General features: G+C 38.9%; 1 protein-coding gene across 2 annotated transcripts in view; it reads right to left on the reverse strand.

The window, feature by feature from the left end:
- ADGRG2 (adhesion G protein-coupled receptor G2) overlaps nucleotides 1-20,215 on the reverse strand; it is a 56,840-nt gene extending 36,625 nt beyond the window's left edge. For both annotated transcript variants that reach the window (XM_040055426.2, XM_040055427.1), the window contains exons 1-3: nucleotides 20,182-20,215; nucleotides 8,933-9,051; nucleotides 1,752-2,369 (exon numbers count right to left, since the gene is read on the reverse strand). In XM_040055426.2, coding sequence (XP_039911360.1) covers nucleotides 1,752-2,369; nucleotides 8,933-9,050 — 736 coding nt within the window. In that variant the 5' untranslated portion in view covers nucleotide 9,051; nucleotides 20,182-20,215. The remainder of the gene's footprint in view (nucleotides 1-1,751; nucleotides 2,370-8,932; nucleotides 9,052-20,181) is intronic.
- Nucleotides 20,216-20,420: the final 205 nt, after the last annotated feature.

Genomic DNA, 20,420 nt, shown 5'->3' on the forward strand with positions numbered 1-20,420 from the left:
TTTGCTAAATATATGCTTTTCACTTGGGGGATAATCAGCTAAAATGCATCTATTACTGAAGGAAGGCAAATAAACTGTAAAAAAATTCCAGCAAGCTTCTCTTTGAAAAGCCGTTCATGTTCCAAGTTACCTACAGGAAATACCTTATATTTGGCAGTAGAGATGGTCTCTGCACTGAAACAAACCCCTATCAGCCCAGTTATTCAGTCTGGCTAAGCAACAAAGCTTTGAAAACAATGCATCTTGCATACTCACTAGAGGGCTCTTGCAGGTACACAAAGGATTCCACAAGCTGCTAAATCATGAACTCTAAAACTTTGCCTGATCAAGCTGCCCTGTGATGCTCAAGGATGCTCAATATTCAGGGCAGAAATTGCTGGAACAGAAAACAAGGAGGCTGTCCTTTCTGTGCATCAGTAAAAGACAGTAAGATGCTCCACTCTGACTGAGATTTTCCCCACTATCGAGACATACCTCTCTCAGATCTCCTTTGTACCAAATGTACAACTGGTAGCCAGAATGTTCCTCCTTTGAGCCTTAGGACTGTGTTCCTTCAAGCACAGCCAGACATGCGTAAAAAGACATCCTTTCTTCAGCTCCTTTCCCTAGTCACACAACCCAACAAAAAGTATGTGCTCCTGACTACATCATGAAGGACAGCAAAGGCATTTCATTCATTACAAATCAGTGCTAGAAGCACTGTCCACAGGTTCTAGTTTGTTGGACAGATTTCCTTCTCTCACAGAAAAAGAAATCTGGTCACCTTACTTTACTGCCCTCACCAAGACACCTTTTGAATCTAGTCCAGTCAGGCAGTGGTTATAAGATCACATAGATAAAAGATATTTTTGAACCTGCATTAAATAGATAGGTACATTTTTTAAGAATAAAGGTGATGAAGATTAAAACTGTTTCACAGTTAAACTGAATCACTGATGCTATACAAAAATTTTAGGAAACAACACTTGAGCTAGTCACATTGAAATCTCTTGGGGGATAATATAATTTCCTATGATTGATAAATTATATTCCTTCAAAAGCTTGATTCAAGTTTGTCTTTTTTGCCAACAGATGTGATAGCAAAAGATAAAAATAGGGTTATTCTCTTGCTTGAACTCAATTTCTCTGAAAATAAAATCTTGGTTTGATTCAAAGGTTTCTATGGTACTTTTTCAGGGCAGAAGGGAATTTTGAGACGTGTGAGAAACCATTTGGTCATTTTAATAAAGGAGACATTACTGATACTCATAAAGAAGAAATTTGATCCTCCTATAATTTTTTCAGATGTAGACCCTACCAGTTGAATAAATATGCTGTCATGTGCCAGTGAAGCTGTGAAAAGTTGCACTCATTGAAATTTTGGCCCAGCAAATGCACGGAATGAAAACCAGCAATGCTTTCCTCTGTATTTATTCCCTGAATGGGAGAGGTGTAAATAATATTTTAAGATTGCATTGATACATGCTTCAATACTCCAAGGAGTTTTAGTTGCATGCATCCTGCTCTCATATTACAAACATGCTTGATAGAAAAGTTGTAGCAAGTGAAAAGTCTTTAAAAGATTGATGCTATACCTTTTCATTTGGATAAAAACTGGGAAAAGATGTAGGTCCTCACATGAGCTCATCAAGAATTTAGCTAGAAATGATTAATAGACTAAGACTTCGTAAAATCTGGAAGAGAAATGCTAGACACACGCAGATCAACTTTTGACTGAATTACCATTTCAAAAGCAATGCAGTGGTACTTACCACATTGTAAAGAGTTATCCTCTTCTACTGTCGTGTTATAGGTCCAATCCTCCTTTCTCCAGCGTATAACACCACTATCCTGGCAGTCCTTAGATTGTGTTATATTTGCCTTGTCCCACATTCTGAACAGGTACAGCTCCCCAGTCATACCCTGGCGAGGTGACACAGCTGTACCATGCAGCTTTGAACAGCCAAGTAAAAACTGGCCTTTTCCAGGCAAATTAACTTTCCCATTTAGTTTCTTGTGTAATTTTTCTGTTCCATTTATGAATAACTTCATCTCCTCATTATCACTTTTCCACTGGATACATATTTGGTTCCAAATGTTTTTACGAAGTCTTATTGTAGTATTTATTTGTTTTCCAAACAACCATATCTTCAATTTACTGTGATCTCCTGTAAGTCCAAGATCATACTTATTTGCAGAGAGATTGGAGTGAAGAGTTTTTTCAGCATATACATATGCTGTCCATGGGCTGTATGAGGAATACAGCTTGAGGTGCACACAGACAAGGAATTCTCTCAAGGGATGCAGAGAAATTCTTGAAGACATTCTCCAAGGATCTTCACATGCAGTCTTAAAGACGGCTTTGTATCGCCCTAGGAAATCCTCCTGATCTAAATAAAGAAAAAGTGATTTGTAAAATGATTTAGTCTTAAAAAAGATCTTTTATACCAAAGTTATTATTCCATATAGTACTGTTTCTAGGCATTTTCCTAGGAGATTTCAAAACAACACATTAAGAAACAATCTTGCAACCTACTTCTTCAGATTTATTTTTGTGGTGAGGAAGTGACAAATTTGGAGGCAGTCAATAAATCCTAGCTGCTCATGAAAGCTTTGAAGTGAAATTTATGCACAAGACCAAGGATGACCATGCAGAATCACAGAATCATTCAGGCTGGAAAAGACCTCCAAGACTGATTCCAGCTGTCAACCCAGCACTGCCAAGTCCACCATTCAGCCATGTCCCCAGGTGCCACATTACACATCTTTTGAGCACCTTAAGGGATGGACTCAACCACTTCTCTCCACAGCTTGGTTCAATGCTTAGCTACCCTTTCCATAAAGAAATGTGTCCTAGTATCCAATCTAAACCTCCCCTCCTTCAACTGGAGGCCATTTCCTCTTGTTCTGTTGCTAGTTACTTGGGAGAAGAAACTCGAAACCCATTTCGCTACAACCTCCTTTAATGAAGAGAGCAATAGGGTCTCCCATGAGTCTTCTTTTCTCCCGGCTAAACAATCCCAGGTCCCTCAGCTGCTTCTCAGAAGACCTGTACTCCAGACTCTTCACCAGCTCTGTTGCCCCTCTCTGGACTCGCTCCAGCACCTCAATGTCTTTCTTGAAAGGAGGAGCCCAAATTGGAACACTGGATTTGAGATGTGGCACCAGTGCCAAACACAGGGGGCCAATCACTGCCCTGGTCCTGCTGGCCACACTATTGCTGATCCAGGCCAGGTGCCATTGGCTTCTTGGTCACCTGGGCACACACTGGTTCATGTTCAGCAGCTGTCAATCAACACTTCCAGATCCTTTTCTGCCATGGAGTTTTCCAGCCACACTTCCCCAAGTCTGTAGTGCTGCATGAGGTTGTTGGGACCCAAGTGCAGGACCTGGCACTTAGTGTTGTTGAACCTCATACAAGTGAGGCTTCATTCTGCTCCTCATCCCAGTCTTACAGCTCAGGGGGCTGGGTACCCTAAGACTAAGGCAAAGAAAGCATGAAGTACACCAGCCTTTTCCTCACACTTTGTCACTGCATTTCCCACTTCATCCAATAAAGGCTGGAGATTCTCCTTACCATTTTGTTGCTAATGTATTTATAGAAACATTTTTGGCTTTTATGGCAGTAGCCAGAATAAATTTTAGTTGGGTTCTGATCTCCTCCCTGCCTAAACTTAACACATTCTTATAGTCCTCCTGAGTTTCCTGCCCCTTCTTCCAAAGAGCATAAACTCTTCTTTCCTAAATTCCAGCCAAAGATCTCTGTTCAGCCAGGCTGGTCATCTTCCTCACTGGCTCACTTTTCAGCAGGGGATGACCTGCTCCTGCCTCTTTAAGAATTCCTTCTTGAAGAAGAATGTGCAGCCTTCTAGGACTCCTTTGCCCTTCAGGGCTCCTTCTCAAGTCTCCAAAAATCAAAAACTAATCATCTTGTGATTGCTGAGGCTTCCAACCATCACATCATCCACCAACCCTCTCTGCTCATAAACAACAGGTCCAGCAGGCACCTTCCCTATAAAACAAGTTGTTCCAGACAATGCCACAAACACTGAAACTTGAGCGTAACTGTTCAGTTCTTGTAGGTGCCTTGTTTCCTCCATTGTCCCAGCACAGAAAAGGATAGGCTTTTGTGGTTATAGATGTAAACTCTCAGGAACTGACTCTTATTTTGTGGAATTATGCACACTTCAATTGCATAATCAGTATCACGGTTGCTTGATTTATGGTGCACACAGCAGCAACAAAATAAGAAAATTTTGGAACAATGAAATGGAACAGCAGAAAAATGAAACAGCCTGTCAGATGTTCAGCCAGTGCAAGTGAACACACTACTGACACCTTTAAGGAGGTAATTATTTATCAATATATGCAGAGCTTTTATGTACGCACCAGAGGAGGTATGGGATTAATCATGATTGGTCAGGGTTGGAAAGCAGAAAAAGATCATCTAACATAGGAAAAAAAAACTTTTCCATTAGATCCTCTGTAAGAAGACAAACTTCCAGGCAACTTGGATGGGTTTTTTTTTTCCAGAGCAGGTTATGTTCATAGTCCTAGTTAGCTGTCAAGATCACAGCCAGTTCTTCTGTAATGTTCTCATGCAACCAAAGCACCAGCTTTCATCAGGCCAGTTCTGACAACTTTTCTGTCTCTTGACCTCCAGGCTCTCAAATTTCTTTTTCAATAGCAACAAGGGAAAACAAGGAGAAAGTTCCTAACTTCCAAGTGCAACTTGATAGGTACAAGCTATCAGAAATGTTTGAAACAGGAAATATATCAATCCAGTTTAATGGAAAGTCATTGATACCGGTTCTTGTTGCATCCTATAAATTTGAGACTCTCTCTGTGATGCTAACTAGCAGAAACTTGCACGCATTTCTCACAGCCTGGAATCATTACTGAAGTTCAGTATATGTGAGAGAAGTGCCATGCAAGGCCATAGACCAAACAAAAACTCTCTGGGTACAGGCTAAGATTAGGTAAAAATCTTAACTAGCAGACAGTGGATTTTGAATGGTGAGTGAATAGTTAGATTGGTTCAAAATGGCAAAGGAGAAGAAAAACATACTTGACCCAACAGCAAGCCTCCCCTGCCTAACCCTGCAGCATAAATTCTCTCATTCAGTTTGGCCACTTGTCAAAGAGACTGAAAGCAAAATCTGGGATACTCAGCTAAGAACACATCAGCATGGAAAACTGAGTTTTAAAATTACTTAAAAACTGGATGAGGAAGACTGGATGGGAGGGGAAGTGTCACAGAATGTGAGATTTTTTAAAATGGGGGCTTGTATATACCTATCTCTTTAAGTAAAATTAGAACTGATCTCCACCTTACAGCATTGACAGATCATAAGGAAACCGATTTTATAAAGGAAATAGCCAGCTAGTTACATGCCAACAGTGGTGACACAGTCTTTCCAAATTAAAAAGAATTGCTCATGTCTTTCACTATTAAGTAGAAATTTTGAATTTTGCTGAAAGTTTTGAAAGACTTGATGAAGCAGCTGTTCCTCAGACAGTATATGGCAGAAGTATACTTGTATGACTCATATAGCCTCCAAAATTCCTGTAAGCAATCTTGAGCATGCAGAGATGGCCAATTGACTGGAAAAGGAAGTTCCCTGATACAGCTTCAAAATTTGAAGTCACTGTTAACTATCCAAACTGACAGACTGGAATTCCATTCCTGAGCAAAAATACGAATCAAAACTTGAAGTATCATCAGCAGACTTGGTTTTGGAAGTAAACGAATTCTGAGAGAGGCTTGATTTCACGTTAAGCATTAAATCAGTGTTGATATGCCAGTAGTGGATAAATTCTATTACGTTCTTTAGGGGAGTTGTTACTTCAAGGGAGCCAGAGTGGACACAAACTTGTTGATCAAAACAGTTTTAAGACAGGTAGCCAACAGAAATTATGCAAAATGAGATGAACCTGTTGATGCTTCTCTTGGTCTGCTTTATATAATCCAAAAAGACTGCTGTTGATCAATATGCAAGGCCTGAAGAATTAATTTAAACTAAGAAAAGTTTTTCCATAGAAAGGTCTACCCTTCTGGAAACTGGAAAGCTGGCCCGTTTTGCTCTAAACAGTCATAAAAAAGTACAAAAAAGGAATACCAAAAGTAAGATAACAGATACCAATACTATCTGAATTGTTACAAGAAAGGCTGGAAATTTTAATATGCTTTATCTACCCAAAGAATGCTGAAAAAGCAAAAAGGAAATCATAATCATAGTCAGAAAATGCACTTTGTTGTTCCAAGTGAGCACAGTACAGCATTACGTTAGAAATTATTTATCAGTATTATCTTGACTAAATCTCCTTGACATGTGGGTGGATACACTGCAAGCAGGAAATGACATTACAGTAAAGCCTTTGGAAAATATGTTAATCATCACTTTTTTTCTCAAGAAATGGTGGCTGTGGGCTGGGATCCACTCTTGACCATGGAACTGAGGAGCTGGAACTGCCTGTGCTTTAACAGAGGCATTCCTGTAGTGTTCTCACATCCAGACAATACAATACATTCAGAAAAGTAGCCATGAACACACCTTTATCACCACAGCACAGAAAAGGGAGCATAGTGGAATGAATGCTTCAAACAGCTCCAGAGGGGAAAAAAGAAAAGAAAAGAAAAAAAAAATTATGACAATAAAAATAATAATAATACTAATTTAAAAAACCCAACATAATTTGGAGTGAAGGAAACTCCATTCAATAGTAATCATGGGCTGACTTTTTAATGTTTTTTGCTGTATTTGGACATATAAGCCTTTTCTGAAACGCAAATTTTTTCTTCTTACTATACTTATCTCTAAGAGATGCAAAGCCTGGGGTTTTTTCCCTCACTAAAACTAAAAGCATGTACTTAAGAAGCATGTTCTCTTAAGCCCTAAAAGAAATCCTGAAATGTATCCACATACTTCCAAATGTTTAAAATTAACTTTCTGAGCATGACAACATAAACCAAAAATGCATCTCTTTCTTTTTTATAAACATTTTTAGACAGTGATAATTGGTACCTTTACAAGAGATGGCCGACTGTAGGTATTAAGAATTAGACCTACAGGAGCAGATTCTCTCAGTACATAAGCACCAGTATTATATTCCTTGTATTAATAATAACCACTGGAGCAGTACAGCTGAGCATTAATATAGTCAGGCATTCTCTTGAATAAAAATAGTCACAAGTTTATGTGTCTCTACAATCTGGCTTTTAACTAGTAACAATAGTTACTAACTTCCTTGCAGGTGTTTGCCAACTGTGACACATTTGGCTTGTTACAGTCCGTTAAAATTATGTCAAAAGACTCTCATATATCCACATATTCCATCTAGAGCTCATAACTGTTTATAGAAGTCTAAAACTCTAAACCTTCTACATGTGGGTCACTTGATTCTGTTGAATATTTTGAAAATCTGAAGCTAAGCACTATTTCCCCAAAATTAATTTTATCCCTCCTTTTCTTTCATAGTTCTATTTGTTTAGCTGGGGATAAACAACATCACATTATCCAGCACCTGAGCATCAAAAAGAACACAGGAAGTTCTCTCTTCATAATTTTTGGAGAACAGAAAAGTACTTTGGCACCTCAGATGAGGAGAGAACAGAGCAGACATGCTGCTGGCAGCCGAAAACCAAAAATCCCCAATAAAATAAGGGAAAAACATAAACACACTCTTCTGTCAGTTTAGCTTTCCTTGATGATTACCGACAGTTTTAAGTGATACAAAGCTGAAAACTGAAATCCTTCTTTGCTTGCTTCCTCAATACTTTAGATACAGTTGAATTTTCCCTGGAAAAACTCTTCTATGGCATCTGTCCATCTGCTGAGCAGCTCTGTCCTTTCTACTATTTAAAAGTACAAGAGGTTAACACCTCTCCATCTTAGTAGAGGGTTTATCACCTGAATCTCAGATTCTGTCTCAATAGAAACATTTAATAAAAGTTACTGTATCTGGAGATTAGAGCCAAAACTAGTCTACTCTGTAACCTATGAAACCTCAGTAGCTGTACAATATTGTTAAGCAGGCATACTTATTAAAAAAAAAAATCAGGCAGTAAATCTGAACAAGAAGTTCTGACCTAGAGTAAAATAAAATGCCATGACACAGAAAGCAGCTTCTGAAACTAGCCATTAAGTACACAGCAAAAAAAAACATTCCCAATTTTTTAATACAGTAAGCACATTATTAACATGAAAAATGCATTCATTACACACTACTGACATAAGGAAACTTTAAATGACAAGCACTGTTATCTTTATCAGCTGAGGTCCAGAGCAGTAACAGACTACCATCGGTTTACAGAACAGCCATAAAAAACCACAAGTTAATTTACCTCACTTTATTCTATTTTATCTCACAAAGAAGCATCACCATTTCAGTTTATCTGCAAGAACCTTATGAATTTATTTTTCATTTACTGGTACATAAAGTGCATAAACTGCCAACTTCAAATGCGTCATTTCTGTTACATGTTTGGACCTTACTACCTTTTCCTTAGGCATATTCAGATCCATAACCAAGATCAATGCAGGAGATGTTCTACACACACATGCCCTAAATAGAGCAAAGCTCAAAGGATCTTGCGGTGTTTTTGTAAGAGCAGTGCAAATGATGCAGCAATGTGTTCTGAAAATAGTAACACTTTCAGCTCAAAAAAACACCAGCAATAAAATAGTTTGTCTTGTTAGTACAAATTGTGTTTTGGTTCTCTCCTCATCCACAGTCTAGAAGAAGTTTCTACCAATGACTTTTATGAAAACATAAAAAGCATCCAAAATGTTAAGCACCAACTGTTTCATTTCTTGTTAATGACACCTTTTCCTCTTGATTTCAAGAGGCAAAGACTTGCCTCTTTGAATATATTCAAAAGTCCTATTCATCAAGACTAATGTTATTTATTTGGAATACCAACACTAGACAAATCAGGAAAAAATTCTCTTACCTTTGCTTGCTGTAGCCAAGAACAACTGAAATAAAAGGACTGCTTGAATAATCCTGAATCTCAAGAAAATGTCCTGTATTCTGCCAACACAGCAGTGCTGTTTTCCCCAGGCAACCATTCTAGAAGAAACAGATAAATAAATAAACCACAATGACTAGAAAATGTGTAGGTGTGTGAACATTATGACAAAATATGCTTCCAACATGAGCATAAATCTTCTCAACCCTGTTATACTACTGGGTATATATTGCACAGAAATGCAATATGGATACTCTGTATATTGCCAAGACACTAAGAGAGAAAGATGTTTGCTGAAAGGAAAAAACCAACCAAACAAACAAAAACAACCCAAAACAAACAAACAAAAACAAACAAACAAAAAACGCCAACCAAAAAAACCATCCAAGCTCTAATTCTCCAAAGACTACAAATACATCAGAGCATGGCCATGACTCCTTGCACAAATAAGACTTTCAGCATTTGAAAAACAAACAAACCCCTCCAAAAGATTCCCAAACAACAACAACAAAAAGCCCAACCCAAACAAAAAGCTGACAGAGCAAGCATGGAGAGGTTGTCCAAAAGCTTTCATAATCTCAGTTAAGTATGCAAGAAAGCATCTCTTCAGTCCACTATCCACACATTCTCTCATGTGACACTTTAATAGCAACACTATGAACTAAGAAGCAAGATCATGATTCCCAACCTTCATCTCATTTTCAAAGCAAGAAGCTACTGAAAAAAAGAAGGAAAAAAAAAAAAGAAAGGAGAAAAAAAAAAAAAAAGAGAGAGAGAGAGAAACACCACAAAACACTACGGGCAGCAAGTTCATGAACAATATCATGAAAATCTGGTTTGTCCACCTTTCTTACTAGTGATGGTTGTTTAATGTGAGCAACAGGAAAAAAGAAAATGTGTAGGAAAAAGAATCTGTCTCCTATTGTAAGAGATACCATTCTGTGAGATACTTTTTTTAAGATCTTTTCAAAAATAGGGGTATCTGAATATTTTGCATGCTGAAAGAAACGGGTGCTTTTTTCAGACAACTATTCTTAAATAAAAAAGTTTAGATACATAGTGGCAAGTGAGTCTGTAGCTGATTCTTGAAACATGCAAAGCAGTAAACTTTGCATATTGAATATTTTCCATGTATCAGCTTTAGGGTAGTTCAGAGCCTTCTGCCTGACACCAGAAGTTTAACTTGGCCATCACAAGTTGGGTGCATGTGCAGGTGCATTGGTTAGCAAACTGTACTGTACTGCTCGTGCTGTGTCAGGCTGCAGTAGCTTCCCCTCTTTTCAGGCATCGTTAAATGTTGAACTCTTTCTGGGGCTTTAAATGTTTTTAAGGTTAGGGCTAAAATGTAATTTTTTTGCAAGCATTCACACAACTGCAAATACTTTTTAATTTATAATGGTTACTATGGGCTGAACTCTGCAAGAGAAGTGCCACAGGAACAAATTAAGAACAGTGAAGTTGCTGAGTAATTGAAACTTTAGAAATTGATTAAACATATATTCAAATAAATTATAACCATATAACAGTATAACATAGAAAGCATAAAGTAAAGGCTTCTTAAAAATTAAGAGCACTGGAAGATTGTTGCCAGTATTTTCAAGAACTACGCAACATGCAATATTTCTAAGAAATAAAAAAAACGTGACAAAATAAATCACATGCTATAATCATGGTCTTATCTAATATACAAAATCCTATATATATCCTAATATACAAATCTAGAAACAGATCAAAACCAAACAAAGCAAGAAATGGCAAGAAATGTCAGTTTCTAAAGATCTCCAGGAACATGTTGAAACTTGTCCTCAGCTTGCTTCTGTGAATGCCTAAAAATTGTGTATTAATAAAGTTGTTCCATTAGCAACCTAAGTAACAGAATTAAATTAATTATCCTGAGAACCTGATAATGAAAATTGTTGTCCTTAAATATATCTGACAGCTTCAAAGACTGCATTTACAATGTAATTTCCTAGGGTTAAGACATGCTCATCCAAAAACTGTTTCCTTTCTTTGCTTACTTACATTTCCCAGTCTAGTCTCAAATTAGGTCACTTCCCAGCAAAACCAAGTTGCATATTATATCTATAATATAGATTCTTCCATTTTATGGGGAAATCTTTTGTACACTAAACCATGCATCCATAGTGATGTATTTAGACAACAAAATAAACACAACTCCCAGCATCCCTTTTCTCCTCTACCTAGACTCCAAGATTTGAAATGTGAATGGGATGGAGACCAAAAATACTCAGTGGCATCCACAAGTGTAGCCATGGACAATGGCAAGTAATGAGGGAAGCTGCTCGCTTTGTGTCACATATGATAGTGATCCAGAATACTCCTACATTCCCTGCTTTTGGTTTTCCCCTTAAGCCTCAGCCCTGCAAACTGATCAACATGAAATGAGCTGACTAGGACAGATGTTTACTCCTGAACCACCAAGCATGCCTTCTGTTTTGTTTGGCAGAGCTCATTAGACAATGATGTTAGTGTCCCATCCCCCAGAAATAAAAACTGCATTACAAAAGTCTAAATTCGAGTACAGGAGCCAAGAAATTCCTGGTACTGACTGCAGCCCTGTCTGAGCACTCTGTAGCCCTGAGGAGTTTGAATGGACCTTCCTCTAACTGCGACATTTCAGAGTGAGCTTTTCTAATATTTGTCTAGTGTTTAAAAAAATGCTGTAATAAACACTTCCTGTACATTTAAGTTTTTTTATCTCAAGTGGGGTTTTTTGACATTTTTCTCACTTCCACAGATGGGCCTGGCAAGACAAGTAGGGACAGAGTCAGAGCTTCTTGTTGACTGAACTCAGTCATATCAAGAACTCTAAAACCATTCAAAGCTATGAATGAAAATTAATGATCCCAAGAAAAGCAATAAAATCCAGATAGCAGGAAACTGAGTAAATGTATAAAGTGAAATACTGACACGGTCACAACTCAACTGACTTTTTGCAAGACTTCGGATGGTTACACTAGTTCAAGATTTGTTCCAATGTCCAGATAAAATATACAATTAAAAGAGCTGGGAAAATAACAATTGTGTTCCTTTCTTTTTGTAACCATGTTGTTAGAGACTACCAAAGAAAAACATGCTACTATCTTTGGGTTTTTTTGTTTTTTTTTTTTTTTTTAAGCAAGATATAAAATACATTTTCACCATATCTATTCAAATAAAGATCCTATGATACATTCCAAAACATTTGGCCGTTATGTTTTTCTTAAACTTATGTAAGCCCTTTTCCGTATTAGAATCCTAAAACCTTATTCTTAATGATCCTGAACAGTAATATAATTGCAGATATATAGTTGTGGACATGACAGAATTAGGCATAAGGGATTCTTTTCATTTGTCATTAATTTGCTCATGTGTACAAATGAACATTTGTATTGTTCTTCATAATAGATGAATACAGCGTGACTCAGGGAGTCCAGTAAAATTATGCATAGTTTTTGCAGCAGGATGAAAAATTTTCATGTGTATATCAAGCATATCTAATTAAGTACAACAGTTACTGAGCCACCCAAGTGTGGGAAAGAATTCTACGCACAGACTACGGGTAAAGATGTAACCAGCTGGCTTCACTTTCTCAGGTACAACTAAGTGGTTCTTACTTACAAAGAGCTAAGTGTCTGAAATAGATGACAATATAAAACATTTCTTTAGGATCAGCAGAAAAAAATAAAATTCAGAAAAGAGAAATTAAAGGCTCAGTCATAAATCTGTTATGTCCCGTTTGCTCTCCATGAAGAGTATCTTATTTTGACCAATGACAACCTTGTACCCAGGTCTCACAATGTTTCACACCATCTTATTAATTTGAAAGTCAAATTATAATTGAGAGCACTTTTCTTAAAACAAATGAACAAACATACTTTGAAAAATTAGATTTTTTTGTTTGTTTGTCTGTTGTGTTATACACGTCACAGTTCTGCATTGATATCACACTCTTTGCAAATTAAAGTCGTTAGTGGAAACAAAGACAGGAAGACGGTATAAAAAAGGAGTCTGCATTCCTATCATTAATAATAATTAGCTCATGCCCCGCTATTTTACTTTACTACTTTCCAAGTGTGCACCCATAGGTGACACATTTAGCACTTACCTTCAGCAATTGCTTGCCTTGTAGTACAGCAGATATATTTTCATAGGACTAAAGACAAAGAAAGTGCAAAACATAAATACAGCAGTGGTGTTCTGTAACATATTTTGTTAAATCACTTTTGGAAAAATTTCACATCCAAATTTCATAATTCCTGTTGAAAATATATATTTACTGGCAGTCTTTAACATTTAATAAACTATTAGTTCTTTTATGCTAAGTTCTAGCCAGAGCAAGTTCTCACAGTCAATGCAGGAACAGCTGATTACAGAAACTTAGAAATCATGGTCCAAAGCAGTCATTCATTTACTTCCAATCACGCTGTCTACTGCTGCAGCTCGAACTGCTTTGTTCAAGCCACACTTATTTCATTCATAGTCTTTGGGTCTTATTCTGTCTTCTGGATACATCCCCGACTAAGATTTTGGATTTCAATAAAAATATTTCCCAAATTTATAGAAGCTACTGCTGAGGAGGAGGAGAATAATGAATGGTAAGCTTCTGGCTGTTGTTCTGTGACATTCTGCCTTATTCAAGTCTATACCAGGTGATAAAACACTAAACCAAGGAAGATAAACACATTGTACTGCCCAGGTATGAAAACTTCTTGATGTCTTCCCTTTCAGAAATATAAGACTGTAGACTTCTTCCATCAGCTCCTTATATTTTCCAGACTGGAACCAAAACACAGTAAAGTTTTAATGCTATTTTTAAATTTTGGCTGAAGCAACTTAGATGTAATAGGGAGGACGCTTATGCTGGAAACTCTTGTGTCACAGTAAATCTTGGCACATACAGAATTTACTGACTTAACAGAAGAAATAGCACCATTGAGTTTAAAATGTTGTTCCATGGGGGGCTTTTAAAGTGTGTTTCCAGAAGACAGTAATATGATTATTACTGTCTGTTAATAGTTTGGTTTTCATTAATTTTCTCCGATGTTAATCATATCTGTAAAAACTGTATTCTATATAGTCACCATGTTCATATAGTCCCTTTATGTAAAACACCAGCTTTTTCTAAGACTGTAATGGTAATGTGTTCAAGTTCAAGGACTTTCCTCCTGACATAAATCTTTACTGCTTTCAAAGATATTAAATATTTTACTTTTTAATAAGTTGGCTTACAGAGAGCAACATGCCATTTAAGCACAGATATCAGTCATCTGCAAAATTCATAGCTGGTTGATTGAGTTCTTCAGAGAACTGGAGGATGAACTCTCTGAGAAATCCGTTCTTTGGTTTAGCCCTTCAATCGTTGCAGGATACTGGCATTATGATGACTTTTTAATACATTTTATGTTATAAATGACCAGCTGTGCAAGCCGAGGTCTGCCTTCAGTTCAGCTCACAGATCGCCGCTTAGATTCATGTAAAAGTGCACACTTAATCACTCAGGCCTGTGTAAGTGGATTCAGGAGTGGAACGTGCTATTCAATGGCCCTCCATTATGGACCTAGGACTAAAACCACTGCACTTTTGAGACTTGATTCTCTCATACAGCAACTTGGGCTCTATATAGCACAAAAACGGGACAGGGGACAATTACAAGCAAGTTTTGTTCCCTCTTACCCAGACTGGAAATGTTTCACCTCCTCCTCATATCCAATTGTCACCTGGGAGATGTGCAAAAGGCCTTTCTCTAGCTCTTATAAAAGTTTTACACTATCCAGGAAATCCTTTTCTGCACGGTGTATTCCCTCAAGACCACAGTTTACCCACACCCTCTATTAATTCTAGAGCAAACTAAAAAGCCCTTCACTGACAATGCCTGAGCACGTTTTGTCTTAAAAGAGTTTACAAAGTACTGATGAAGCACGACAAGCAGACATGCAATAAAAGTAGTTATGTTTGCCATGAGTCTGATTATTTCAACTTCAGACAGGTTGTTTACATTTTTCTTAATATTTTGGGGTATGGAAGTACATAGGTTTAAGGGAGGGGGGGAAACAACAAGATGTGTTCTGCGGAGTATATCACACAAAGGTTGGCACATCAGAAATGATTAAAAGAACACTATGCATGCACCTTGAGTCATATAAAAGCATGGGAAAGGGTAAAAAGAGATATAAGCACAAAAAAGTACACAAAAAGTTTTCAAAAACCTTTGTATTCAGCTACAGGACTTAATTTGATGCAGAGAGATAGAGGGAAAGACAAAGACTTTTCAAAACCTCGAATATTCTTATCAGTAAACAGTAGGCAGGCTGTGAGGTGAGCACCAGGCATGCCAAAAAGAAGACTGCCCAGCTCATGCTTTCAATTTTCCTACTTAAAAAAAAAAAAAAAAAAAGTTCTCAAAGTTTCATCTTACTGAAAGTGGAGGAAAATAAAAAGTAAATAGTTGTTTCTGCTCAATTTACACTTTTCTTCCCCAGTCTCCTTTCTAAGCTCTCTTGGCTCGAATAGCAACACCCTAAAAAAGAAACTATACTGTGATTTCATTGTAAGCTTCACTTTATGGACTTAACAGGTCTCCTGGATCTTGCACTTGGTGCCATTAAAATTTCTCTGGAAGCTAAGAAGCACAATATTTGGTGGAAATTTTTGGTTGGAAGGGGGCGGGGGTGGTTTATAACAGTCTCTCAGACTCTTTTCAGTTGACAGCCCAATGACCAAAAAGAATAGTTTGTACCACAGAAATAAAACTCTTCAGTTTGGAAAGACGGCTGCACTGAAGCAAGCATCTTCCAAAGTCCCACTAAAACTCAGATACAGCATCAGTACCCTACACAGCCTAAGGAAATGCAGTCACATTGGCACTTCAGTCTCCACATGGGGTAAATATTTAGAGAACCTCTACTAAGACATTCTAGGAAACAGGGTTAGGCCCAAACAGCATTCTGGGCCTCCTTTAGCACTTCTCCTCCTCAGGGTTCACTTTACGTGTCTGCAGAGGAACAGGAGATGGTACCATTGCCCGTGTTAGACTTCTACAACTGAAAGTGAGTCAACAGCAAACATTGGTAAACACTTGAAAGCCATCACACAGGTGAGTAGATGACTTGAAAGCAACTTCAGAAAAGTTTATTTAAATCTGAACCATTCCTGTGTGCACCCCCACAAACATATCAGCTCAAAAACTTCACTTTGTACACTCCACATGGCTCTTTTCACCATCACCACCTCTATAAAGAGTGATTGGCCTTCTCAGAAATAAACCACAATCACCACATTGCTGACTTGCCGAAATAGAGTTGAGGGTGAAAAAAAGACAGCGTTTTTAATCCAACTTACATGAACACATAGACTATGGCATGAATAAGTAATGGAGGAACAAAGTCACTTCAAAACATGAAACCCATCAGAAACCATTCAGCCAGCTTATGTCCATAATTAATTTGGTGCAAAAGAAACAAAGGTGTTCAAAGTCGGGTTGGGAACTTAGAACTTAAACATTAAAATTAGCAATATTCACAATCAAGCATGTCCAAATGTCTAATAAATTCAGGCAGAGAGGCATAGTCCTTTTTTCTCTAAAGACAGGGACACTAAAAGCATCAGTAAAAGATGATGAGTTTTGTTATGTGTGCACAATAATATTTCCACAATTATCATAATCAGATTACTCCTTGTCTTTCTAATTCTACCATTTCTAAAAGCATCACATCTTGTCAAACATAACAACTTCTAGCAAACCTTCTGACAGATCTCTTAGACCTTAACTCCTCAATGACTCCTTTAATGAACACCATAAATGAGAAAATAGTGCTTAATCTGTGAGGGCTTGTTCTTTTTTGGTAACTAAGGCATCACTTGAGGTACTCAGGCAAATTTCAGAAAACAGAAATACTGTGGTAAATTCTAGTAATTTTCTATAAATTCTACAGATTGAAAAAGTATTTTAAGTAGATTGAAGAACTTTTTAAGGTTAAAGGTTTATAAAGTATTTCTATTTTTATAAAGTATTTCTTTTCTATCTACTGTCTCATCTAGTATAACTGATATTCTATAATTTTCTTCTAAAATAAAAAAAAGCTAGTCATGTTACTAACTATACTTTTTCTATGAGCTGTTAAGAATACTGTATGCAAGCAGCCAGCAGAAGAGGATGTAGAACAGAACAACAAAATCACATTTTTATAAGGCACTAGCTGAAAAGCAGCTATTGTGGCAAACAGTATTTATATTTCTGTGCTACAGAGCTCATCAATAAAAGAAAGCCAGAAAATACTGACTCTGGGACTTGAACTGCCAGACATACTTCTAAAATCTTGTATCAGTTCCCCTGCATAACACCTGCAATAAAACTGTCCTGAATCTGATGTAGGTAGCACTCACAGGTTGAAGACCTGTGGCATACAAAATATTCAGCTCACAGCTGAAGACAAATCCACGTGACTCATGCAGGGAGGAATTTGAGATGGATTTTTTTTGTCTTTGATTTTGTCAGCTACAAAAGACCCTCAGTCCATCCTGAACAACAATAAATTTCAAAGGTATCTTGTCACAAAAGGAATGCAAGACTCACAAGCAATTGAGTCCTATTAATTACCATATAGTTGTACAAGCCTATCTTTTTCATAGAGCAATTATAGAGCCTTTCCAAATTGTAACTCCACTAGGAATTTATGATTGGAAAGAGTAAAACCCTCATAATCATGAACACCTGTGTAACAAACCAATCAACTGCATTCATGTTCACAAGCTGAATAGCACCTACCAACAAATTAATATTGTCTAAATCCTTGCATCTAGAAAAGAGCAAAGCTTTTAACTGAACCTAAATATATAAAACCACTAGTAGACTTATCATTTATCATAGAGCTAACATTTCAGGCCAAATAACATGACTTATCCATGCTTATTCTTCTGTTGAAGCCTATGAGATTACTTGCATGAGCTACCCTTACTCTGGTCTTCAAATAATCTAATCTAATATTCCACTAAAAACATAAAACTCCAGTGGAGTGGTCAGTGTTAAAGCTAAACTGCATTTGCCAAGGCCAGTGATCATGTTACATATTAAGAACAAAAAACTGTCCAAATTTAACAAGAGTTATTCTCCCATGAACTCCCAAACTTTCTCAATCTGCCAGCACTCCACAGTTACCAGTGGAAGACCTGACTAAAAGCACTCACAGCACAAAAACTGTATAAACTGAGTTACTAATTTGAGAATGGGAATTCAGTCCTACATCCCTCTCCAACTGGCCCTAATATGAGCCAATTTCTGTTGGTGTATTAGAAACAGAGGTTTAACATTAAATTTGGAAGGCACTGAAGAAAAAAGAACACACTAACAAACTCCATTTCATCAACAGGATTACCTTAAGATACTAAAGTAATATTAATAAAGATACCAATAACACTAGTTTACTCGGTAGAAATGATATATTTATATATGATAATGATATATTATCTTACAGTGTAAGTAGAAAATTTTGGGGCCCCAATTTCTATCTGAGCAAATTTCATTTATGTGCAATTTCTTTCCTGCATCTTCTTTCACAGTGTTCCACTTCAGAGATTTGTCTTCATCATTAAATTATAAGCGTGCTTCCTCAGTGAAGACAAGTACTTGGAGATCCTCCTAAGCAAAGACGTGTTTTTTGTTCTTTCATTCAACAAACACACTACTGGTCACCTAGCAGAGGAACAAATTCTGCTTCTTTCCCCCATGGAAACAGTTACAGAAGTCTGCTTTTCACTTGGGAATACCCTTAAGGTGGAAAACTTAAGAACAGGAATATCAGCTTGTGTAGTTCTCTTCTAGTGATGATGTACACTGTTAGCCTATGCAAGCAAAAGGGAGGAACGTGTTCTGAGCAAACACACGTAACACCAGATTTACTTTTTTCAGTACAAGTGACAGAACTGAAGACACAACTGATTTGCTCTGGGATTGATATCTCTTAGATCTGGAGGTTGTAAACTCTATTTTGGTTCATGTTGAAGCCCATTCTAACACACCTTCAGAGTTCCTCTAAATGATTTGAGCAGGGAAGTTGGCCCAGATGACCACTTGGTTCCTCCCAACCTTACCGATTCTGTGATTTCACGTAAGTCAAATCCAGCCTGGGCTTGCACAATCATGCATTTAATTTGCTGGATAAGCACACCTTGAACTAGCTTACAAACATCTATTCCCCTTTTCCACATAAATCAATGCAAGAAAATAACACAGTAAAAGCAACAGAGTTCAGCACCATTACAAATACTATCCATGAACGACGAAACCTATATATTTCCAAAACAAAAATAAATTCAGTCAAGAATAGATGCTTCCAGTACACCTAGCCAGAGAACATAAAAAAAAAAAACCACCAACAAAACAAATAAACAAAAAACACAAAAACCCCCCACAAAACCAGACAACCCCCCCACTCGAAATAATTACTGTGCACAAAAAGTGACTCCGAAGACATCACTTCCAGCGATACAGGTTTCCTTGCACAATGTGTGTGAAAGAAGCAGAGAAAACTTTTAAGCTGATGTGAGAAGAAACCCCGATCCGGTTTAGCAATACTGTCCCAACGGGACACTACCCTGTCTCCTGGTCTAAACCGCATTCAAACCCCATCAACGCCTCTACCAAAATCAATCCCTTTTTTAGGCCAATTTAAACACGTTACTAAATGTTTCTCGCCGTTGACCGATTAAGCACTCAAGATAATGCTGGAAAGCTGAAGGAGAGCTTTCCACCAGCAGCACCGAGAGCCGTACCTGGTGAGCAGCGCGGCCGCGCCGCCCGCAGCCCCTCAGGGCGGCCTCGCCCCGCACCGGCCCGGCTCGAGTCCCAACGGGCCCGGCCCTGCCCCCCTCAGCCCCCGGGCCGCGCTCCCCCGGCCGGGCGACACCCGCGGGGCCACTCCAGGCCAGGATCCGTGACTAAGCGGGAGCCAGGGCACTCGCCCGGGGAGGTCAGAGCTCCCTGACCTGCGCTCCTCCGCCCACCACCGCGGGACCTCCCCGCCCTAACCTCGCCCGTCCCCGCAGGAAGGGTCGGCGGGAGAGCTCATCCCGAGGGAGCCGCGCACCTCTGCCGCCCGGCCCCGCAGAGCCGCTCACCTCCACCCGGCTCAGGGGACTCCCATCCCCGCCGCTGCCGCGCTGCCGCTCCCTCCCGCCCTCGGGAGCCCCCCGCCTCCGGCCGCCTCTGCTCTCGCCAGCCCGTAGCCGCTCACCTGGCGCCGGGCGGCCGCCCGTCCCGTCCGTGCTGTCCCGTCCCGTCCGTCCGTCCCGCCGCTCGCTCAGCGCTGGGCACAGCAGGCGCGCCGGCGGCCCCGGCAGCTGGGACAGCCACTGGCCGGGGGCGGAGGCAGGCGAGGGAGGTGCTGCGAAAAGCCCAGGGAAGCCGGCGCGGGGGCCCCGGCCCCTCCCGCCCGGCGGCCCCGCGGGTGCGGGCGCGGTCCCGGGAGCTGCT

The sequence above is a fragment of the Hirundo rustica genome, chromosome 2 (assembly GCF_015227805.2).
Source record: "Hirundo rustica isolate bHirRus1 chromosome 2, bHirRus1.pri.v3, whole genome shotgun sequence".
Lineage (NCBI taxonomy): Eukaryota > Metazoa > Chordata > Aves > Passeriformes > Hirundinidae > Hirundo > Hirundo rustica.